General features: G+C 35.9%; 1 protein-coding gene across 9 annotated transcripts in view; it reads left to right on the forward strand.

The window, feature by feature from the left end:
* LOC106060415 (transient receptor potential cation channel subfamily M member 2-like) overlaps window positions 1–25,656 on the forward strand; it is a 127,990-nt gene that overhangs the window by 67,822 nt on the left and 34,512 nt on the right. For all 9 annotated transcript variants that reach the window (XM_056003956.1, XM_056003962.1, XM_056003961.1 and 6 more), the window contains 16 exons: window positions 3,121–3,196; window positions 3,403–3,491; window positions 4,239–4,339; window positions 4,865–5,087; window positions 5,389–5,450; window positions 5,662–5,728; window positions 7,283–7,414; window positions 8,200–8,445; window positions 8,971–9,151; window positions 9,253–9,406; window positions 9,522–9,685; window positions 13,466–13,559; window positions 17,556–17,608; window positions 20,652–20,684; window positions 20,920–20,952; window positions 23,547–23,582. In XM_056003956.1, the coding sequence (XP_055859931.1) occupies window positions 3,121–3,196; window positions 3,403–3,491; window positions 4,239–4,339; window positions 4,865–5,087; window positions 5,389–5,450; window positions 5,662–5,728; window positions 7,283–7,414; window positions 8,200–8,445; window positions 8,971–9,151; window positions 9,253–9,406; window positions 9,522–9,685; window positions 13,466–13,559; window positions 17,556–17,608; window positions 20,652–20,684; window positions 20,920–20,952; window positions 23,547–23,582 (1,744 nt within the window). The remainder of the gene's footprint in view (window positions 1–3,120; window positions 3,197–3,402; window positions 3,492–4,238; window positions 4,340–4,864; window positions 5,088–5,388; window positions 5,451–5,661; window positions 5,729–7,282; window positions 7,415–8,199; window positions 8,446–8,970; window positions 9,152–9,252; window positions 9,407–9,521; window positions 9,686–13,465; window positions 13,560–17,555; window positions 17,609–20,651; window positions 20,685–20,919; window positions 20,953–23,546; window positions 23,583–25,656) is intronic.

Below are 25,656 nucleotides of genomic sequence, written 5' to 3' on the forward strand. Positions count from 1 at the left end.
GTCTTTCAAAGACATTTGAATGATGCGTTGGAGGGACTAACATGATGTTTTAACGTGGTGGATTATATAATGGTAATTGGAAAGGGGGACACAGTAGAAGAGGCTCGCAAAAATCATGAGGAAAACCTATCAAAATTACTCAATAGGCTAAAGGAAAAGAACATCAGACTAAATGAAAAGAAATCAGCATTCCGAAAGTCAGAAATTGTGTTTCTGGGACACATTATTTCCCAGTCAGGAATAAAACCAGACCCAAACAAGGTGAGAGCCATAACAAATCTAGAAACCCCTAAAGACATTACATCGGTTCGTAGATTTTGTGGAATGATACAATATCTATCAAGATTCATCCCATGTCTTTCAGCAGACCTACAACCAATAACAGAACTGACTAAGAAACACAAGCTATTCGTGTGGTCGAAAGACTGCGAGAAAGCATTTAATAGTGTCAAACAGAAGATATCCAATCATGGAACCCTAAGTTATTTGGACCCGGAGAAGAAAGTAACTATTCAGGCGGACAGCAGTCAAAATGGCCTAGGAGCTGTACTACTACAAGATGACAAACCCATAGCATACACATCAAGATCACTCACAGAGCCTCAGAAAAAGTGGGCTAAAATCGAAAAGGAACTCTTGGCTGTAGTAGTAGCTCTAGAAAAATTTGACCAGTACACGTACGGCAGAACAATAATAATACAGAATGATCATAAACCTTTGGAAAATATACTCAATAAACCCCTCAGTTGTGCACCTAAAAGGCTTCAAAGCTTAATGGTGCGTTTGTACCGATACAATGTTCAGTACCAGTATACCAAAGGAAACAGATTACAGATTGCTGACACGCTAAGCAGAGACCCTTTGCCAGAACAGGAAGATTTTCCTGACACTTCTATCAACACTGTAGGACTGGCCCTCCCAGATATAATGTTAAATAAAGTTAAAGATGCAGTCAAAATAGACAATGAAATGCAGATATTGAAACAGTACATACTGAACGGTTGGCCAGACAAGCATCATATTGTACCAGAACTTAAACAGTATTGGTCACTTGCAGATGTGCTGACCTACGAGGATGGCCTTCTAATGAAAGGGAAGAGAATAACTATCCCAAGAGCATTAAGAAAAGAAGTTAAAATCAAACTACATGCAGCACATTTAGGGTATGATGTCATGATGAGAAGAGCAAGGGACGCAGTTTTCTGGCCGGGAATAGCGGCAAGAATAAAAGAAATAGCTAATGCATGCCAACCTTGTCAGCAAAGTAAACCTGCAAACCAGAAAGAAAGCTTAATACAGCATAATGAGGGTTCAAATCCATGGGACAAAGTTGGAATAGATTTCTTTCAAATATTTGACCAACAATACCTTGCCATAGTTGACTACTATTCAAATTTTATTGAAGTAGAACATTTGCACACGACAACAAGTCAAGTTGTTATAAGAAAACTAAAAAAATTGTTTGCCAGATATGGGGTCCCCAAAGTGTGCATCAGTGATTTTGGACCTCAGTTTTCATCTGCTGAATTCACCGCATTTATGGAAGCATGGGGTGTCCACCATTTAAAATCTTCACCAGGACACCATCAGTCAAACGGCAAGGCAGAGGCAGCAGTGAAAATATTAAAGAATCTGATGAAAAAATCCAAAGAAAGTAAATCAGATGCCTATGAAGCCCTATTAGAGTTTAGAAATACACCCAGGCAAGATACCAACTTAAGTCCGGCTCAGATGCTCTTTGGAAGGGAAACAAGAACGCTATTGCCAAGAAGAGAGCATCCTGCAAGAATGTCACAACAAGAAGCCGCGGTCAAACGGGAGAAGGGACAGCAAAGTGTCAGAAAACACTACAACCAAACAGCTCGTGACATGAAGCTTATAAACGTCGGACAGAAAGTCTTCTATCAATCGCCAAAAGATACTACCTGGAGACAAGGCAGCCGGAGGATTTCCAGCTACCCGTCGCCTCAGCGTGGCCCTCCGGCGGAAACATCCAGAGGTGGATCTGGACAGGCTAAGAACGAGTAGCGAACCAGGCCTTCTAGCAGGTCTCCCTGGGTGAGCTTTTGTTTTTTTTATCTCACTCGGGGTGGGGATGGAACAAGTAACCTGCAACCCAGTCCAAAAAGTCCGCCACGCCGTTCCACAAAGGGGGTCGTCATCAGTTCCGGATTGCTGGATTGGCGGCCCTTGCACGGAACAGTGACGGTTACAGTATAGGAATATGAAACAAGCTCCCCGCAGTTAGCGCTGTCCCTGACACTTATAGCGGGTGACTTAAGACTCGGGGACGGTGCGCTGTGTACACGGCACGGCCCGGTTTTACCAGTCAGTCAACCAATATGGCCGCATACCGTTGGGTGCCCTCAGACAGGACAGGGGTGAAAAGCCCCATGTCCAGGCCTGGTGGTTGGATAAAAGCCTTTCTAACCATCAACGGGATAATGGCGCCTCCGGCGCCGATTCCCTACTGGACTTCATCGAAGGAGACAAGGCAGAGTATGTCGGAAAGTGAACGAACGTGCCTACATTATAGAAGGTGAAAATGGTTTTAAGTACCAAAGAAACAGAAGGCACCTAAGACTTGACACCACTAACAACATAGACTTTTCTCCAGATAGAGAAAGTAATTGTACTGACATTTTCCCAGACGCAGAGAATGAGTGTATTAACAATCCGCCCAACGCCGAAAACACTCACCGGTACTCTCTGCGACCTACGGACACTCTCCAGTGACCGTCAAGATATGGAGACTATGTTTAAGAACTGTATATATGAACTGTTGGAAATAGTTTTGTTGATCTGATTGTAGTTATTTAATTTGAAACATATTTACGGTGGTAAATAGTTTTGTCAATTTGATTGTATAATTATTTTCTTCATTATATTTTTTTTTCAACTTTCCTTTTTTTTTTAATTTTTTTTTGGGATGAGAGGGGATGTTGATGGGATGTGATATTGTATGAAGAGTTGTGCCCATGCACAGGGGAAACTACTCTAGTAATCAAGATGGCTGATTAAACTTGTTTATGTTTACCTGAGATTGTTCTTATGTCAAGTGTATTTCTATTTGAGTGTCCAGCGTAACATATACTCGACGCTGTTTTGTTTGATCTTCAGGCTCTAAATGAAAACACAGAATTGGAGAGGGTCCGAGAGAGGATCAAGAAAATGTTGAATATTGAAACAGATGAAGGTAGAGATCATTGGATAGAGTTTTCATTCTTACAAAATATACTCAACATATTTGTCTATAGTAATATGTTGCAGTAGTCTAGCACTGCTTAAACTATTGGCCTCTAATTAGGTCAGTTTCATTTGTCAAACTATTGGCCTCTAATTAGGTCAGTTTCATTTGTCAAACTTGCTAGTAACATGTTTTGTTTCTATTTGAACTTTTAGTTGTACACAAAGATTTGGAATTCTTGTTCAAAGAAACAGTTCTTGCCAATTGTTTTGAGCTCTCTCAATTGTTGTGGCAGAAAGTTCAGGTATTAGGATGTGATCTGGATAAATATTTGACTTGTATTATGATTGAACACGATTGTCATAGTGTAAGTCATATACCCAACTCTTTATTTACTACACTGGAAGTGTGGTCTCACATTTAGGTGAGATTACTTTGGTTCTTTTTGGACTAATTGTAAAATTTCATTTATAAAAGTTTTTTTAAAAGAATGACAGAAATCTCTACAAAAGAATACATTGTTGAGAGGGGGGAGGGGGGAGATATGAATAATCTCCACAAAGGGAGAGAACATTTAAACTAGAGAAACGACGCAGGTAACTCTATTGTTACATACGCAGTCAACATTTGGACTGTTTTCAAACATGAAAGATTACAACAATGTTGTATTTGATCTTGTATCTGGTATCTATCACTTATACAGGCCTAGACAGCCAACACCTGAGTTAGCCTTAGGTCAGTGTGCCTCTCAACCCTCTGTGCATCGATTAAAGGGTTAGAAATTATTCCCGGCACTCTTTTTCCTTTTTTAAATTTAAATTTAAGACCTCATTTTGACTCTAGACAACTCGATCAATAGTGCGAGTAATCTTCATTCAGCCTTACAGCAAGCACCTGACTAAGAAACTGTATTGTAACCAGTTTTTATGTCTCCATTATAATATGGAAATAAGATTGAATCAAGGAATTAATCGTTATAGACCTCGATTTCATAAGTTTTACTTAGTATGATAACTGGAAAAAAGAAATAACAAATAAATGACTTTTGAAGGCCCCAACAGGAGCTGCATTGTACGCTTATGGCTGTCTTAGTGTCATGAAATCAATGGAGACAGAGGAAAATAAAAGACAAGAAATTGCTACAAAAATGATGCAAGTATTCATTCTTTTATTTATTTCACTATATATATCTCTTTGGTCTTCTTCTGATTATAGAGCTGTGTGATGTAGTCCTCACTGCTAAATGTGAGCCGAATAAAAGATGCTAGTTTATTCATTTATTTTAAGACAAGTGCTACGTTTAAACAAACCTTGAATTGAAGGTTTAATTTCTTCTAATGAAACTATGTGAATATATATGTAGGAATTGTAAATGTAAACAGATCAAGACGATCCTTTTATGTCTACCCAAGGGTACGGAAAGTGACCTATAGTTTGGGATCCGGGGCATTGCAGTCTCGGCCAGGGTGTTATGTGCTGTTAGATGCCTAAAGGTCGCAAATGAACAAAAAAAAAAGCTTAATCTACATCTTAATATCAAAATATCCCCAAATAATTGAATAAACCCTATCTTATTAATAATTTATTGTATACTTTATGGTTTATTGATCTGTACTCCAAATACATTCTTGCAGCTTGTGAAACTCAATTCACTTCTTCTTGTCTATTTGCATACAGAGACTTTGAGACAATGGCCTGTGAAACTCTCAGACGGACCTACGCCCTGAAACCAGAGCAGGCCATTCAGTTGTTAAGTGTCAAAATGTCAAAGTGGGGCAACATGTCCTGTCCAATACTTGCCCTAAAATTTGGAGCCAGAAGGTTCCTTTCAGAAAGTGCATGTCTTAAGTTCACATATAATACATGGACCCGAGGCAAACCTTTAGAAACATTGCGTGGGGTAAGGTTGGAAATTCAACACATGTTGTACAGTTCTAGTTGCCTAATAAGTGACTAGTTGCTACATGTACTGAAATGTGTTGTCATTTTTTCTTTTTTGCTTTTTCTAATATTACTGTTATTTAAAAAAACAACTATTTACACTCTCTTTATTTATTTAAGAATCAACTATGTTGATTGATCTTATTTTAATATTTGTTATTTGCTATTTAATATTTAATTTATATATATATATATATATATAGATATATGCGCTGTAAAAGTTCATTCTTATTCTTCTAAACGAGCATTTGTGATTTCAGGAAGATGACAATGAATGCGCCTATTGTCAAGGTACACTAAGGAAATCTGCCAACATTGTCAGGTAGCAGGATGTTCCTAGAAACTAATAGATCACTAGCTAAAGTAATAATGAAACAAGAAAACTTTTGGATTGAAGAACATTTCACAATAGTTTTAATATTTAATGTATTTATCTTTTCATTAGATTGATCTTTTTTGTTTAACATGTCAGTACAATTAAACTCTTGGAATTCTGTTGCTATTTCTTTCCAATCATGTTTTATTCTAAATAGTCTGGAGTGCAGAAAATGCCAAGTAAGAGAGAAATTTCCTCCCAAACTTCTGCTAATATTTCGCTTTGTAAGTACAAGTTGACTCACCATATTTAATTAAATAACTGTGGTCCATGATGATAGTAGTATCATATAAAATAGCAAAACACATAAAATCTCTTTTAGAAAACACGAGAGTCTCTGATTTATATTCGAAGATGGACCAGCTTTGCAAAGACTGCACCACACGACACAACCAACTCAAAGAACTCAGGCTCCAAATGACACCACAGTTTAATGTCTAATAAACTCACAGCCAACACCGTACAATCGGCACACGTAACACTGACTGTACAAATGTTCACCGTTGAGAACCGGACTGCCGTTTTTAAGTCTGTACTGCTTTACCAAACTCTACTGGCCTCTCAGCTTCCCTGTACCGGACAGAATCTATTTCCCTGCATTGTGACTTGTGAAGTGTCTTGACTACATCTTCACTCTTCAAGGTCTTCTCGAAAACTATGGAACATCCCCAGTCTATTCGGGATGATCACTTGACCATATCACGTGTTCAGGTCACAGTAGGTCGCCCGTCGTCATCATCATGATTGACCACTAGCCTTGCGCTGGTCTGTGTTATTTGTGTTAGCTGGTAGTCACATGATTACCCCCCACCTGCATCACTACCACAGTTATAACACTAAGTTACATTTGCATTGTAGTTTAGCTACTAAACCAATAATAATCTCGAAACCATAATCGTAGTTAGAATAAGACAGTTAGAATAAGACAGTTAGAATAAGACAGAATAAGACAGGAAATAAGACACGGTTAGACAATACGCACCCTCAACATGACTTTTACTTGTGTTAGACGCTTCCGCGATGTGTCTCAGTCAAACGGAGGTTACACAAATGACGAAATCAACTAACACAGACGAAAGGCCACCAATATAAGTTAGTCGACGCAGTTAGCGAAAGTTGAACAATACGTTTAATAATAACGAAGGGGAACCGTCGAATGTCTTCAAGCTAAATCTCTACGTTTATAAAACATGCCTGTCTTTAAAGCCGTCCAAAGTTTGTTTACATTTCGCTATTCGTCCCAAAAACTCTCGTCTTGTTTTGTTTTTTTTTAATTTGTCGCGTCATTGTCTCTGAAGTCAAAACTTTTCCTATTAACGAAACAAATAACTTTTCCCGCCAAATTCCTATTCGTGGCTAGGATTCATTGTTAATAGAATCCGATAAATGCACAGAACTTGAAAAAAATTAAATCACTATACAATGAAAGCCAAGATTTATTACAAATGTTGACAAAAGAGAAGTCATGTGATACTTTTGAAACTTTGAAAGTCTCGACAGAAATGTCTATTTTAGGAAAAGTTAAATTAATTTAATTTAAAAAAATACTGACCTTTATCAACAGATGCCTGAGAAATATCCTAAAAATACATAAATAAATATGTTAAAGTTATTATCAGTCTTCTTCATTATTAGAAAGCCTTTGAGAAGCAGATCAACTCGCTTGAATGCTAAGTGATCTGAACCAAGACACCACAACATCTAGTTCAAGTTTATACTACTTTATACCACATAAATCCATTGTCAATGCCTGATTCATGTTTGTGTTCCCACTGCAGATAGGTCTGACACTGTTTTTACTGTTGTACTCCGCACTGCTCATCTCTTATCTTGATGCCAAAACTTTTCATTGGTTGGAATTTCTGCTCCTGGCCTGGATAGTTACATTCTTTTTAGAAATTATTAATCAGGTAAAGATTTATTCTAAGGCTCCAATACAATATTTTATGAGTAACCTAGGTATATTAGCATTTAAGTTCAGAATATAAATGAGAAATTTACATCACTATTACAAGGGTCTTCAATAATAAATAAAACATGTATAGAAAATGGACATAGCAGAATGGCTAATAAAAAACAAAGTTTCAAAGTCATACTGTTTAGATGAGACAAACTGTTTAGATAAGACAAAATGTTTAGATAAGACAAACTGTTTAGATAAGACAAATTGTTTAGATGAGACAAACTGTTTAGATGAGACAAACTGTTTAGATGAGACAAACTGTTTAGATAAGACAAAATGTTTAGATAAGACAAACTGTTTAGATAAGACAAACTGTTTAGATGAGACAAACTGTTTAGATGAGACAAACTGTTTAGATAAGACAAACTGTTTAGATAAGACAAACTGTTTAGATGAGACAAACTGTTTAGATAAGACAAACTGTTTAGATAAGACAAACTGTTTAGATAAGACAAACTGTTTAGATAAGACAAACTGTTTTATTTTTGTATCTTCAGCTGGTCCGTAACATAACTTTGTCACATGTAAATTATGAGTGAGTCTGGTGTGAATGTACACTTTGGTTTCTTATAGTTATAATGTTTTTTGTTTGGTGTAATGCACAAATTGTAAGACAAATTTCCTTACGGATAATAAAGATTATTATTATTATTATTATTAAAAAAAAGACGAACTGTTTAGATAAGACAAACTGTTTAGATAAGACAAACTGTTTTATTTTTGTATCTTCAGCTGGTCCGTAACAAAGCTCTTGGTTACAGCGACTTGTATCTATGGATAGAACTAGTTTCAGTTCTATTGTATGTACTCGCCTGGATTGTACGTCTAGTTGGATATGTGTATCCTGAGACTAAGGAATGGATATTTTCCGCTAGAATTCTGTTTAGTGTAGACTTTGTTGGATTCTCTGTCTGCCTCCTAGAAGTTTGTTTTACTCAAAGATTTCTGGGACCCTTGTTGTTGACTGTGTTTAAAATGGTAAGTACTTCGTCATGGTGTTCGAGACATCGTCTGCTTATTTTTACTCGCCCTTATTATATATCAACATATATGTAAGAGTACTAGAGAGATATAACTCTTTTGGCTTCTTGTCTGCTCTGGTATATGCTCACACTTGGCGCGTTGCATTACTGTCCCTTCACTACATTACTTTGAAACTATATTCACTTCAGCAAGACTTTAAAGGACAACAATACTACTCGTGAACTGCTGCTCATTAAAACTAATATTTAATATTCTATTTATAGACTAATCACTTGAGAATTTTTTTGACTGCTGCTAACACTTCACAACTCCACAACTTGACCTTGATGTGAGACTATGGATTAGATCTTATTACTGACCATTTCTAACTTACTTGAAAATACATCACGATATGAGACTACATTTGGATGCTAATGTCTAAATATGCACTTTGTTTACTTTATCACAGATTTAGAATAGGTCATACACATATATATTGCTTCTAATGGTGTAACAGTTTATTTTTTCTTTTATTTTCAGATCAAAATCTTAATACAGTTTCTAATTATTCTGATGATAATTTGTTTTGCCTACGCCGTAGCCTCAGAGTCCATTATATACCCTAACACAAACATGAGCCCAAAACTTTATTTTTTTGTCTTCAGAAAAGCATTTTGGGCAATTTTCGGCGAATTTTCAATGGAACAGCTCAATCCAGAAAGTAAGTAATTATTTTTTTTTAAATAAGCCACCTATAAATGGTCTAAAAAATTTGTTTCAACATTACTAAGATATATGAGCCATTTTTTAAAACTATTGTAGATGGATCTTGTAACGCTGATCCCAACGCCTATACTGACTTCGGAGAAGTAAGATGCCCAGACAATAGCGGGAAATATTTCATGTTCCCACTGCTAGGAGCTTATCACATCTTCGTGAATATTTTGCTTCTAAATTTAATTATTGCAAAATTTAAGTAAGTGTTTTTTTATTTCGTTGTGTCTTAAAAAATGAAGAGTTGAACTTTTCAATAGACATGTATTGTAAATGAAAATGGCTGCCTTTCAAATCCTGCCCAATTATTTCCTTAGTTCCATCATTGAGTCAGTTGAGGTCATGGCCAGGCAGATTTGGAATCAACAGTTCACACAGATAACATTGAAATATTGCAAGGTCATTTTCCCACCAGGACCATTCCTCGTGTTGTGTTTTATTTTATGGATCTGTAGGACACGAGATTTTAATAAACCTTTTGGTAAAACTTTCTTTTTGTGCCAATGAATAATATATTAATTTAAAGACTGCTTTGTATTGCACATATAACAAATTATGATTTAGAATATTGATTTTTGTAATCTGAAACAGACTGTCTAGTTATAAATACAATCAATTAGATAATACGTACGTCAGTGTACTATTACATTTTAGTTACTTGTAAAATAAAAATAATTATAGTTTTTATATAGCGCTACTTTCATGCTTATAGAATTCTCGGAGCGCTATGGTCCAATCTCATTTGTGGACCAGTGGGGGGGGGGGGAATATCTAGGAGAAGGTTTTCCATGCTGACTTTAGGCGCCCACTAAACGTAACTGCTCAAGTCGGGTATCGAATCTCGAGCCTCTTTCATAGGTAGCCAAGCCAAGCCAAGTTCAAGCGTACATAGCCTCTCGACCCCGGGAGTGACTATACGCTAGAGCACTTTCTTATTTTAAGGCATATATACAGCCCAGTAAGATTGAATCTTTGAATAAGAACCTTGACATTAGTAACTGGCAAAACAATTTTAACCACACAGCTGGTCAAGAAAACATTTTCGTCTGATCAACTTCAGACTCAATAATGTAGAAGTGTATACACGGTTGTTATAGTTACAGCAATTAGATCATTTCTAACAAAATCTTTACATAAAAATTAATGTCATTAAAAATTTCAACAAAAACTCGTTTAAAAAAAAAATCATTCTTATCTTTGTGCTAAACTAAATATTTGTGAACATCGCAATGCAAAACATTTTACTATTTTTACCAAGCTTTTATCAACTTACTGTCTGTCTGTCTGGTAAAAAAATTGAACACGTTATTTCGTAATCCACACCCAATCTCGGATCAAACTGGAAACTCGCATAATTATTTCTTTTACATGACAACACAAGATTCAATAAAAAAAAATTAACCAAGTAGATAATTGACTATTGGTAATTAATTACTTTGTTTGGTATCCCAACAAGGAAAAACATTGTACTGATGTGGTGGTATAAGATGAATTAGTCCACTTTGTAGGTCGTCGTCTGAGGCTAAGTGAACACAAACATGAAATATGAACACTAGATAACCAAACAATCTTCCATGTTTATACGCTCTTCACAAGCAGATTGGCTACCACATTGTTGGCTTGAAAAGCCTAAAAAAGATTTAGACCAGGCATGTCAAACTCATTTAGGTGTATGGGCCGCATAAAAACTTACTATGACTTCAAGACCGCAGCCAAAAATCAGTTGCAAAAACAGCCTACTAGTTTTATGTAAATTAGAAACAATACAATAGAATACAATAATTAATGGCATACATGTCCCTTAGTTAGCAAAATTTGTAGTACTATTTGGTGATAAAAAATTAATATGATTACGCATTATTTTCTTTGTTCTGATGTTTGACATCTTTTATGGGATACAAGTTTATTAATGTCATGTTGAAGTTTTCTACTGACACTTTCATCACTGATGACAAATTTTATCTGATAATCTCGAACTGTGAGGTGCTTTTTGTAGCTTTCATTATGGAAAAGAACTACTCACAGAGAAAAGAGCTTGCAAACAGCAAGAATTCTGGCTGCAAATTACTGCTATTCAATGTACCGTTCAGGTAAATAACTGTAAAATTTTGGCACAGCCACTTCTATATACTTCGATTTCAACAAAGAATCTGACTGCATTTCTCTCAGCTCTAGTTGCACATTACCAGCAGCATTTTTAGAAGCAAATGAGAATGGAGATACAAACAACGAAAATTCGGAACGAAGTCATGAAAACGGCCAGTGGAAGCATCTACTAACGATTCCATGTGTAAGATATATTTACCAAATGTTGTAGCCGTATTTAATCTTTTTAGCTCCTGGCACGTTGAGAAGTGAACAAGATTTTCTCTTCATATTTGGTTTATCTACAGTCGTAATTTTGCTTGAATGCACTTCACATAATCAACGACAGCTGTCACAATTTTTGTCTTTACCTTGAAGTGTGAAATTTAAGTCTTACAGGTGACCAGTGAGATCAACTGCAAATGCCAAAATCCCGAACCCATTAGTCAGTTTCGAAATGTTCAACCGGTTCACCTTTCATGTTCAGAAACAATACAATTTTCTCACGCAGTGCAAAAAATCTCTTCAATACTTTATGACATGAGAGTCAGCGGACTTCTGTGTGGTAGGGAACACAATCAAATTCGTGTCCAATGTCATCCAGAAACATTGAAAATTGGCGATAATAAAACCACTGGCACGAATACAATTGAGAGCGATTGAAACTGGTCTTAGTACTCGCTGGAACTGTAATTGCTGTGCGCAGAATGTTTCTTGGTGAATGATGCACTGAAAGTGAGCAAATTTAAACTTAGCATCAGTCTCTCTTATTTTTTTCAAGTAGCTTTGCATCAAAACCATTTCATTTTATGGTTGGTGCGCTATCCGTTGATAGACTAGTTAGCTTTATCAAAGATAAATTGTACTGCAATATCACCTCCTGTAATTTCTTAAAAACATCCTCGCTTGTTGTGGCGTTATGTATAGAACAAAGCTCAAGTAGTTCCTTATGTATCTCACAATTCCTGTCGCAGGCCCATGTGAATATAGCCAACAGTGCTACACCCGTTACATCATGGAGAGCCAATGAAAATAATTCAAAATCTTTAATTGTTCACGCAATCTGACTGACATGTCATTTATTCTATCTGCCACAGTGTGCCAAGTTAACGCTATTTCTGTGAATGCTTTCACATTTTCTGGACAAATTACTTCGGCTTTAACGACACGCTCCTTCAAAAAACCACCTTCACTAAATGATTTGCTATGGCTTGCAATTAAGTTTGACGAAATGAAGCTTGCTTTCTCTGCAGACTCACTTTCGATTCAAGTAGCTTGTCATCTTTTATTTTCCAGCGTAACAGTTTAACATTATTTTAATAATTTTTAGGTGGCTAAGCGGGCCGCACGCAAAGTGGTCGCGGGCCACATGCGGCCCCCGAACGTCGTGTTTGACATGCCTGCTTTAGACAAAGAAATCAAATTCAGGTTGTTCGCTTATGTTTTATAAATGCATTTAAAAACAAGTTTACAAAGACAGTTTGTGTGGAAACACAAACTCAAAATCGGCCACAGAAGTTGTCCACCCAGGCAGAAGAAAAGGCAGGTTTCAATATTTTCAGAAGATTATCATAATGAAATTCTATCAAAGGCAAATGACAGTGAAGAATGGAGAAAGAAGGTTGACAGATACTGTGTGGTGCCCCAAAGGACCAGCAGACCAAGGGATAGGTGAATGTGAAGTTACATGTGAACCTGGCCTAACTGATGCTTTATAATGAGTATCTAATTGATCTAATTGTTTTGTAAAGGGTCCATCTCTTATTCAAAGCCTCAAGAAAAACTTCTGTTAAAACAATCCCTTGGTTGAGTGTTTCATGCGAGGCGTCCAGCTCAGCAGTTCACGCGAGAATAGGAAAAACTACTAATTAATTGTTGTTTTAAATTATGTCCGTCTTATTTGCATAGTAAATAGATCTTTTCTCTTTCAAAAAAGTTAACATTTTTTGTGTAAATGTAGTATTTAGTATGACAGAACTTACATAACTTAGCAATACAATTGTAAAAAAAAAATATTTTAAATAGAAAATCCAAAACCATTTGCATACATGTTTTTAAAAATGGCAAATCATCAGTGTAGATCTATTAAAAATTTAATTACAAGACTGATCCAAACTAATAAGCTTTGTTTTTTAAAACGTTTTATTTTTTTTTATTTTGTTTTATTTATTTCAAGAACAAGAACTCCCAGTTGCTGTTGTTGTTGAATTAACTCAGACTGAAGATGATGTCCGCTATAAATATCTACAAGATAGAAATGCACAACTCAAGTAAGTTTTTGTTTTAATTTCCAGTAGATGAAGTAGTCAGTTCAGTTTTACAAATGTACTCCATGCTGTTCTGAAAGATACTAGAGTCTCAATAGGAATGGAAGGCTTTAGTGTCAGCATGACAACACTTAGGTACAAGGCAGGCTTATATGTTGAATACATGCTTGTGTGTCTAATACATGCTTGTGTGTCTAATACATGTCTGTGTGTCTAATGCATGTCCGTGTGTCTCATACATGTCTGTGTGTCTAATACAGGCTTATATGTTAAATACATGCTTGTGTGTCTAATACATGTCTTTGTGTCTAATGCATGCTTATATGTTGAATACATGCTTGTGTGTCTAATACATGCTCATGTTGGTACTTTCAGGTTAGTTTGATTAGTAACAATACAATCAATCATAAGTCACTAGCGGATTTTATTTTTAAAAACTTGTTAAACTTTTAGATTTGATCCTGTCATCTTGAAATGTCAACACAATGCCAATGTTCGTGGTGATGACATTATGACATGTGTATTATTTTGATGTTGTCACACATATTAGCAATTTTTTACTCTACAAATTAAAAGCTTTTTTTTTTCATCTCTATTAAATATTTTAATTTAATTTTAAATTATTTAAGACTAAGACTGCCTTATTGGAGTTTTGTTGTGATTACAAGGTTAAGGACACTTTTCTCAAATAAAAACAACATGAACCTAAATAGAACAGACAACAAACTTAAAGAGTTCAGACATTTTGATCTCATTCATGTTTCCTAGTCAACTTGAAGTGCTACTACAGTCTCACCCAACAGGGAACGAGGTTTTGTACCATTCGGGTGTTGCCTTGATTGACAGAAGTCGCCCACTTCGCCACGACCTGATGTTGTTATAATGGAGCACATTATGAGCCCCATGTGAAAGCCACCCACAAAATATCGACACTCTATAGGTCTGGTGTAGAAATAAATGAAATAGTATTTTACGAGGGAGATAGTGTTTACGACTGTGCATATATCAAACATTCTTATCTGCCCTTGATTATCAACGAGTTCACTTCTATTTTTATCTTTTTCTCGGAATCAACTGTCAATTCTTTGTCACTTTAACAAATAGATCATTGTATAACACTAATAAAAATAAGCAAACCAATCTAAGTCCTCTTAACCCGAACACAGACAGTTAAAAACAAATTCAAAATTTATGATCGTCTGTCACAAGAATAGCCGGCTATAGGCTACTGGTTCTTTGTCTAAATTTACTTTTTGACACTTGTGATAGTAAATGTTATTGTTTTGTCAGGCCCGTCTCGTGAGTGTAACCCAGTAACCCACATTGCTGGCATGTCGAAAGAATGCACTAATTAACAGATAAGGGCAGTGTTTCTCAAACTGTGTGCCGCTGCACACTAGTGTGCCGCCGAAGATTTGCAGGTGTGCCGCGGGAGTTTTCAGAACGCCACACGTGCAGCGTTACACAGGCATGGCTACTGTTAAATGTTTATTTTACGTTGCGATGACATCCTCACACACAACGACCAGTTATAGTAGTGGGTCGCTCCATAGTGACGGGAAGGGGTGTTAGCTTTTCAGGTTATGGAATTTTACACTATACATATATTATTATAATGACTCAAATGTAGGCCGCCTTAGCAGACGTACAGCAGTTCTTGAATTGGTAACGATAATAATAAGCGATGTGTTTCATGTAAATTGTTTAGGTGTATGCTACTAATAACAAATTATCACTAAGCGTTATTCATTGTTATCCATTGAGAAATACGTTAGCAAGAATGTAACTGCGAAAGTGTTAAATGAAAAGCAAGGAACCAAACGAAGGTACAAAGAAGATTGCATCGGATATGGTTTTATATCTTCGGGACCTGAAGATTCTCCATTGCCTTTCTGTCTGATCTGCAATGCAACTGTATCGAATGAGGCGCTTGTTTCAATCAAATTGAAGAGACACTTGGAAACAAAACATCCAGCTGTAAAAGCGCAACCGAAGGAATACTTCGAAAACATCAGGGCTCAACAAAATAAACAAGCTAAGAAACTTACGAACTACCTAAAGCTGCCAGAAAATGGATTGATTGCAAGTTAAAAGGTTGCTCAGCTATTAGCAAAACGCAAGAAACACAGAGGCTGAATCAGTCATTGCACCAGCTTTAGCAATAGTTGTTGAAACTATCCTTGGACCTGATGCCGCCGAAAAAGTTAAAAAAGTTCCTTTGTCAAATGATACTATCTCGCGCAGAATTGAAGACTTATCGTCAGATTTACAATATCAAATCTGCGAACACTTTGACGTGACTGAAGTGTCTATGCTGTGGTCTTTTCAAGTTGATGAATCCACTGACGTTAGCGGCAAAGCCCAGCTGCTAGCTTTTATTCGGTTCATAAAGGATGAAAAATGTGTCAACGAATTCTTATTTTGCAAAGACTTACCTACTACGACCAAATGCGAAGATAATTTCAAAGTGGTGAACGAAAACATTTTGCTCTTCAAACTACAGTGGAAAAACTGTGTCAGCGTTTGCACCGATGGCTGTCCTTCCATGCAGGGAAATAGAAAGGGATTCGTCACTCTTGTGCGTCAAGAAAATCCAAATGTATTAGTTGTTCAATGCATGATCCACAGAGAAGCTCTTGCCTTCAAATATTTGCCGAAAGATTTGATGTCTGTTCTGGATCAAGTGATTGAAGTTGTAAACTTCATCAAATCTCGACCGCTTGCACCCTGACTTCTCTCTCAGCTCTGTGAAGCAATGGATTCAGACTACAAATGTCTCCTGTATCATCCAACGTTCGTTGGCTCTCCAGGGGAAAAGTGTTAAAGCGTGTAGTCCAACTCAAGGCTGAGCTGATGTCATTCTTGGAGGCTGAAAAAAAAAAGACTTTTGATTTTCTATTCATGACGAGATCTGGTGGGTTAAGGTGACATTTCTCTCTGATTTATTTGACAAATTAAATTCATTGAATTTAAGTCTTCAAGGACCATCGGAAACCATCATCACTGCATCCTCAAAACTGAAGTCATTTGGTGAAAAATTGTCCTTGTGGGAAAGTAAGATCTCGAAAGGAGTCTTCGACTGCTTTCCTACTTACATTGAATGTGCTTCAACTAAAGAAATCACCCCCGAAATTTTGGACACTTTGACACACCTGCAGCATTACTTTCCAACAGTTGCAAGTAATGAATATGGATGGGTCAGCTATCCATTTGAAAACAATGAAGCTACAAATCTGAAAACTGAAGAAACAGAGCAGCTCATTGATTTAAAAAACGATGCAGTTCTTAAGTCAAGTTTTGCCGAGAAAAGCCTGGATGTGTTTTGGATTTCAATCAACAATTGATATTCTGCAATGTTTAAAAGCAATCAAAATAATTCTTCCATTTGCATCTTCATGGTTTTGTGTGTTTGGATTTTAAGCTCTGAATGAAATCAAGTCTAAGAAAAGAGAGAGACTTCTTACAATAGACGATGAAATGCGAGCCTCGATTAGATCGCATTTGCTCTCAAAAACAGGCACACCCTTCACATTAAATGTAATACTTAAAAACAGGTCAAATCTTTTCTTCTTTTTATTATAAAAACTGTTGCTCTTCGTGGTGTGCCGCGAAATTTTTGTAGTTTTTTTAGTGTGCCGTCAGACAGAAAAGTTTGAGAAACACTGGATAAGGGTATAATGAAATTCCTTTTAGGCCTATATATATTTAACATGAATAAAGCAGCATTTAAACAGACAAGAAAGTGTTTGTTAGTCTCTACTAGCCTACTATGACAGACACCACACTTCAAGCTTTTTGAAAGAATTGTGAAACTCAAAAGAACTTCTTTGGACTAATGTCAGACTACAGTCGTGTATGTTGTCCAGTAGTACCAAACATGACTGTATGGACGTACTAATAGAACAAGGGAAACATTAGTCCTTGACTATTGAAAACCTTTAATTGTACATTTGTTTGTATATATTTTAACTTTTATTTGAATTAAATCTTTGTCTCAAGAAACCAAGTTGCTGATGTACAGTGCAATGGTCGAATCATTTGTTTACATAAAGGTGAGAACCAGAGTGGTCCATGTATAGTCTCACTGAGTGGTCCATGTATAGTCTCACTAAATCTTGGTTCATAGAGCACATCTTTTGTGAATCATTTTCAAGTTTTAATTGTAGATTTTTAAAGCGTCATTAACAACACTATTATAAGTTCAGGGCGTTTTGAGAAAGTAACAGGCATAAAACGTATGACATTCAAACTTAATTCCTATGATCTGTACATACTAGTCTTACTATCTGTCTTGAATTCAATGTTACGTTTCACCTGATAAAGCTCAACGGAAAACAAGCATCAACATTACAAGTATTAAAGTAGCGATTAGATTTTAGGGGAAAAAATATAATTAGCATCACTAAAAGAAATGAGCCCAGTGATGTCGTAGGGCAGAGGTTCTCAAATTTCGTAAGTGAAAAAGCTAATAAATGCATAATACATATGTTACAAATTTTGTTGAAGAGTATTTATTAAGACTATAATTTTGTCGAAGAACATGTCCCGCAAACCTCATGCGACGCTCTGTCACAATCTTACTAAGGGGTCGACTCACAGTTTGGCATAGGATTTCTTTAATTGAGACCCGATCTCTACAACTGACTTCTAAAATCGGTCTTAGACATCTTTGTTGAGCCACTTTTAGTCTTTTTCCATTTCGGCAGATGACTATTTACTGCACTTTATTAATGGAGCCCAGCCACTGGTAGAAATTTGTAACCTCTATTGGCTACGCTTTTGAAATTAGGTGACTGTGGTTTGCTTTCGATTTTTTATCGAAAAAAGGAAGTATTATCGACAAAATCATTTTTTGGGGGTTTTTTAAACTATAAAATCTGTGAAGTTGTTTTTTTTTTATTCAAAACCTCCTTAACTACGCTCATAGAATTTGGTGACTAGTTTGCGAAAACTGAAAAGAGAGTTTTTCAATCTCTAAACTCTCTGTATTTAAACTCAAAACAATCAGGAGGGGTTTTAAACTTAAAAAAAACAACCTCTGGAGGGTTTAAACTCAACACCTTCCTTGGCTTGGCTATGCTCATAGAATTTTGAGTGTGTAATTTGCTTTTTTTTTATATTGAGGAGGTATTTTTTAGCTTCAAACCCCGCTGAAGGAGGGGGGGGTTAAACACAAAACTCCTGTTGGCTACGTTCATAGAATCTGGTGACTGATGCATGGATAGTCTTATATTGAAGAGGGGGTTTCATCGTAAATTTCGCAGGGGGGGTTTAAAATCTAAATCTTCATTAGCTACGCACTTGGAATTTGGGAATCGTCGTTAGCTTTCTTTTTTTTTTTTTTTGTTTTTGTTTTATAGAAGAGGGAGATTAGACTGCAAAACCCCATGGTAGTGGGGTTTAAACTCAAAACCCCCTTGGCTGTGCTGGGGCAAGTGATGAATTAGTATTAAAATCTCACCTAAAATAAACAGAATCAAAGCAAAAAATCAGTCATTAAATTCCGATCCCCCCTTGCGGGAGGGATTTTAATGCGGGTGGGGGGTGAACCCTAACACTCTCCCCCGGCTACGCCCATGGGTTTGTAATACGAACTTCTTCTATCCCTTGATCTTGTTTTGTTAGTCTAATGGCCTTTTCGTGTCATCTTACGAATGTTTCACATGACTACACAAACCGAGTTGCGACCTGTTTATTTTCCCGCATCTCGTGCAGTAGCTGTCTATTTAAATTTCTTTTCCATCTTCTGCGCCTGTCTTCGATAATAGCTTTTCTTTGGGTCTCAAATGTCTGGACCACAGCTTTTGTTAGAGCTCTTAACTGTCTCTTTCAGAGGCCATCTGTTGCCAGCTACTTTGCTCTATCCCAGTGAATGCGACACGGTGCATATACTTTGCTCTATCCCAGTGAATGCGACACGGTGCATATACTTTCCTCTATCCCAGTGAATGCGACACGGTGCATATACTTTGCTCTATCCCAGTGAATGCGACACGGTGCATATACTTTGCTCTATCCCAGTGAATGCGACACGGTGCATATACTTTGCTCTATCCCAGTGAATGCGACACGGTGCATATAGTTTGCTCTATCCCAGTGAATGCGACACGGTGCATATACTTTGCTCTAGGTTCGCCAAATAAGTTCGTTTTTATCACGTGGTCGTCCAACCCAGCGCAGCTGTCGAATGGTAATTAGTACTTTTATAGCGTCCACTCCGGTTCCAGAAGAACATGGTTAGTCGTATTGTAGTCTTGCCACTGCTTTATAGATATGGATTGGTTCCAGAAGAACATGGTTAGTCGTATTGTAGTCTTGCCACTGCTTTATAGATATGGATTTTTGTTGCTAGGTGAAGAGACCTATTCGCAATACTCTCAGTTTTAGTTGACCAAAAATTATGTCGGACTTTGCTAGACTGTTGTCTATTTCTCTGGATAGTGACGCATCATTGGACACTGTGCTGCCTAGGTAGGTCAAGTGGTGGACAACATCCATTAGATGGCCATTCACATTAATTTGTGGAGTTGGGTTTGTAAAGTGGTGGACAACATCCATTAGATGGCCATTCACATTGATTTATGGAGTTGGGTTTCCCATTGGGACTTCAGGAGCATAACCTCTGTTTTATTTTAGTTAATGGACATACCAAACGAGGAAGCAGCCTCAACTATTTCATGGATAAAATAATAATATTAATGGCTATGTCTTTGATCCTAAAGCGTAATGATCAGTACAGTATTTTCACATGACTACGCAAAACCAGTTGCGACTTGCATATTTTTCTGAATCTGAATCAGAAATAGCCATTGTTCGCTGGGGTCTATTTAAGTCTGGGCTTTTTTGTGACGGTACGCACCGGTACGGCGTACCGGTACCCTTTTGAAAAAAATATTACGTTTCTTGTATTTGAACGTATATTATTAGTTTTGAGTAGTTCAAAGTTAGGCAATCAACTACTGAGTACAGGCCCCTATTTTTTTTACAACAAAAGCACTGATTTAAGTTATCTATTTCCCTTTTGCCAGTATAGCATAAAGAGTGCTTATACATATCTACCCTCTTGTTGATTTATTTCACTAATCTTCATTTCAGACAGAAAACAATGTACAGCAGAGACACAAACAGGTGAGAATACAAATGACCACAGAACAGATTTTTTTTTGACAATTGTATATTTTCGAAACCAAAGGACTAGTTGATTGGACACACTGTGGAAACTCTGTTTCGACCGTTTAATTTGTCAAAAGAAAATCACCTTAAAACTTAATTTAGCTTACTTCTTTTCATTTCAGCATAGAAGGAGTGGAATTTTAAACAGAAACTTGATTTTTATGCAACCTTTTTTTCTTTTTTTTTCCAGAATTGAATGTAAAAAACAATTCCTTGCAGACGGGTAGGTTTCTGTCTTCAAGGAGCAAATGTTCCAATGACCACCTCAATAAGTTTACGTTTTATGATGAGAGTCATGAGTTTAGTTTTATATAGTGAAATTAATAGATCGAAATATCTAAACACCTTACTTAATTATTTAACAGTTAACAGACCATTTTAATCCTGAGTTTTATAAACATAAGAAGTGAATTTAAACTAAAACGGTTTATATATATTACTACATTTTGTTCAGAAAGATCTTGTCAGCCTCAAACATTAACTATTAAGTTCCAGATTTCTTACTTTGTCCAAAACACTCTTACAACTCTCAATTAAACGGCCCTCACTACAACGCCCGCCCCATTCCAAACATAATTTCTAGCCCTTAATTTCTATGTCATTTTTGTTGTTGTTGTTGTTTTTTCTACAAACGAATGGCCCGCAACCCCCTATTTTAGAGTATGCACAGACACTTCTTAGGCCCATCAGTTGGCCATTGTATAGTCTAATGAACCGGCTGTCCTGATTCTATAAGCGCCTAGCTATTGCTGATACTCGTGCTACATTGTATAGTCTAATGAACCGGCTGTCCTGATTCTATAAGCGCCTAGCTATTGCTGATACCCGTGCTACATTGTATAGTCTAATGAACCGGCTGTCCTGATTCTATAAGCGCCTAGCTATTGCTGATACTTGTGCTACATTGTATAGTCTAATGAACCGGCTGTCCTGATTCTATAAGCGCCTAGCTATTGCTGATACCCGTGCTACATTGTATAGTCTAATGAACTGGCTGTCCTGATTCTATAAGCGCCTAGCTATTGCTGATACTTGTGCTACATTGTATAGTCTAATGAACCTGCTGTCCTGATTCTATAAGCGCCTAGCTATTGCTGATACTTGTGCTACATTGTATAGTCTAATGAACCTGCTGTCCTGATTCTATAAGCGCCTAGCTATTGCTGATACCCGTGCAACATTAGTTAGTCTGCCCTGATTCTATTAGCGCCTAGCTATTGCTGATACCCGTGCAACATTAGTCTGTCCTGATTCTATTAGCGTCTAGCTATTGCTGATACCCGTGCAACATTAGTTAGTCTGCCCTGATTCTATTAGCGCCTAGCTATTGCTGATACCCGTGCAACATTAGTTAGTCTGTCCTGATTCTATTAGCGTCTAGCTATTGCTGATACCCGTGCAACATTAGTTAGTCTGTCCTGATTCTATTAGCGCCTAGCTATTGCTGATACCCGTGCAACATTAGTTAGTCTGTCCTGATTCTATTAGCGTCTAGCTATTGCTGATACCCGTGCTACACTACTTTGAAGTAGTCGGTGTATATGTGTGTGTATCGTCTGAACTCCGTAGGTGTAATTCAGTGTGTGTCTATTTTTATGGTGAGGGGTGGGACAAGGTTAGCGATTGGTTGTCAATGATGCAAGATACACGGCAATGACGTCAGCGGTCTGAGGTAGGACAGACCACTCCAGAACGCTAGACTGAAAAGACGTGTTTTTGTAGTTTATTCGATGTTATTTAAAATACCATTCTATATTATGACTTAAGTCTACTACATTTATGTACCTCATCTGAAGTAAACATGTGTTTCTATTGTAATAAAAGCTCTATTTAGTCTTGTTCACTAAAGAACTTATTCAAGTTATTTTATGTTTGACAAGTTAAAATATACTATATACAGTAGTTTGGTGCTACAAGTCAACGACCGTCCACAACAATGGGCCTAAGAAGTGTTTGTACATACTCTGTAATAGCGGGCATTTCGTTTGTACGATTAAGGAAAAAAAGAACATACAATTTGAGGGCTAGAACAGTGTTGAGGTGGGGGGGGGGAGTAATGCAAGCCATTTATTGATAGGTTTTAGAGTGTTGCATGTCAAATAAACACATATACGAGCAATCTAATTCAACAAATAAACACATATACCAGCAATCTAATTTAGCACATAAACACATATACCAGCAATCTAATTCAACACATAAACACATATACCAGCAATCTAATTTAGCACATAAACACATATACCAGTAATCTAATTCAACACATAAACACATATACCAGCAATCTAACACAAATATAAATCATAAGAATTTAAATTAAATAGTAAGCATGGAATGGAAGAAGGCAGTTGGATTAACAGATGTCCGCTTTATTATATAAGAAATGTCTGCTTTATTATATAAGAAATGTCTACTTTATTATATAAGAAATGTCTGCTTTATTATATAAGAAATGTCTGCTTTATTATATAAGAAATGTCTACTTTATTATATAAGAAATGTCTACTTTATTGTATAAGAAAATACTACTTTATGATATAAGAAATGTCTGCTTTATTATATAAGAAATGTCTGCTTTATTATATAAGAAATGTCTGCTTTATTATATAAGAAATGTCTGCTTTATTATATAAGAAATGTCTGCTTTATTATATAAGAAATGTCTACTTTATTGTATAAGAAATGTCTACTTTATTATATAAAAAATGTCTACTTTATTATATAAGAAATGTCTGCTAGTATAGCAATAGAAAAATGTTCAAAAATATATCACTTTGAACTTTGGTGTTAAAAAACAATGTTTCTTTTTTGTTTCAGATGATATTTATTTTTCCACAACAGAAACTCAAACTAGTAAGTTAGAGTTTTAATTTGTTTAATAATGTCTATGTACATTGATGTCTTCATTTATAAATCGTGGTCATTCTGGTCAGTCTATTTCGCAGTGACTAAATGTGTAATTGGTAGGTTTAATATCTATTTCTTTTCTTGAACTATTCATAAGTTCCAACCAGTTGGTTTGATATTTCACGCGAAAGATACCCCCCCCCCAGCGTCTGGCATAAACTAGACCTGAGCTTCATGTACTTAATATACTATATTTGGTCTACTCCAGTGATGGGCGAACTACGGCTCGCGGGCCAAGTTCAGCCTTCTGAAATATTCAATCCGGGCTGCCACATGTTTTGTAAGAAAAGATTAACAATAAAAATTTCCTTCATAATGTAAAACTTCAAGCTTGTGACATTAGTTTGCATTTGTATGTGTCAAGACTTGATGCGTGTGTTGATTTTAAGTTCGTGCAAGCAGCAAAGTGAATGTTCATCTGGTGTCTGGTGTCTGTTGTGCAATTCTAAAATGTCAAATATAAAACATCGAGTTGATTCAGAAAGTCATGTTTTTTTTTCTAAAGAAAACAAAAAGCCTAAAGAATTATTAGGCCAGAATTTTTTTTTCCAAAACGATGATAGTTCTCAGAAAACAAAAGTTCTATTGTAGATGATAGTTCTCACAAAACAAAAACTCTATTTTAGATAATAGTTCTCATAAAATAAAAACTCTATTTTAGATGATAGTTCTCACAAAACAAAAGTTCTATTGTAGATGATAGTTCTCACAAAACAAAAACTCTATTGCAGATGATAGTTCTCACAAAACAAAAGTTCTATTGTAGATGATAGTTCTAAAAAAAAAAAAAAATTCTATTGTAGATGATAGTTCTAAAAAAACACAAATTCTATTGTAGATGATAGTTCTCACAAAACTAAAGTTCTATTGTAGGTGATAGTTCTCACAAAACAAAAGTTCTATTGTAGATGATAGTTCTAAAAAAACAAAAATTCTATTGTAGATGATAGTTCTCACAAAACTAAAGTTCTATTGTAGGTGATAGTTCTCACAAAACAAAAGTTCTATTGTAGATGATAGTTCTCAAAAAACAAAAGTTCTATTGTAGATGATAGTTCTCACAAAACTAAAGTTCTATTGTAGGTGATAGTTCTCACAAAAAAGTTCTATTGTAGATGATAGTTCTAAAAAAACAAAAATTCTATTGTAGATGATAGTTCTCACAAAACTAAAGTTCTATTGTAGGTGATAATTCTCACAAAACAAAAGTTCTATTGTAGATGATAGTTCTAAAAAAACAAAAATTCTATTGTAGATGATAGTTCTCACAAAACTAAAGTTCTATTGTAGGTGATAGTTCTCACAAAACTAAAATTCTATTGTAGATGATAGTTCTCACAAAACTAAAGTTCTATTGTAGGTGATAGTTCTCACAAAACTGAAGTTCTATTGTAGGTGATAGTTCTAAAAAAAACAAAAATTCTATTGTAGATGATAGTTCTCACAAAACTAAAGTTCTATTGTAGGTGATAGTTCTCACAAAACTAAAGTTCTATTGTAGGTGATAGTTCTCACAAAACTGAAGTTCTATTGTAGGTGATAGTTCTAAAAAAACAAAAATTCTATTGTAGATGATAGTTCTCACAAAACTAAAGTTCTATTGTAGGTGATAGTTCTCACAAAACTAAAGTTCTATTGTAGGTGATAGTTCTCACAAAACTGAAGTTCTATTGTAGGTGATAGTTCTAAAAAAACAAAAATTCTATTGTAGATGATAGTTCTCACAAAACTAAAGTTCTATTGTAGGTGATAGTTCTCACAAAACTAAAGTTCTATTGTAGGTGATAGTTCTCACAAAACTGAAGTTCTATTGTAGGTGATAGTTCTAAAAAAACAAAAATTCTATTGTAGATGATAGTTCTCACAAAACTAAAGTTCTATTGTAGGTGATAGTTCTCACAAAACTAAAATTCTATTGTAGGTGATAGTTCTCACAAAACTAAAGTTCTATTGTAGGTGATAGTTCTCACAAAACAAAAGTTCTATTGTAGGTGATAGTTCTCACAAAACTAAAGTTCTA

The sequence above is a fragment of the Biomphalaria glabrata genome, chromosome 11 (genome assembly GCF_947242115.1).
Source record: "Biomphalaria glabrata chromosome 11, xgBioGlab47.1, whole genome shotgun sequence".
NCBI lineage: Eukaryota > Metazoa > Mollusca > Gastropoda > Planorbidae > Biomphalaria > Biomphalaria glabrata.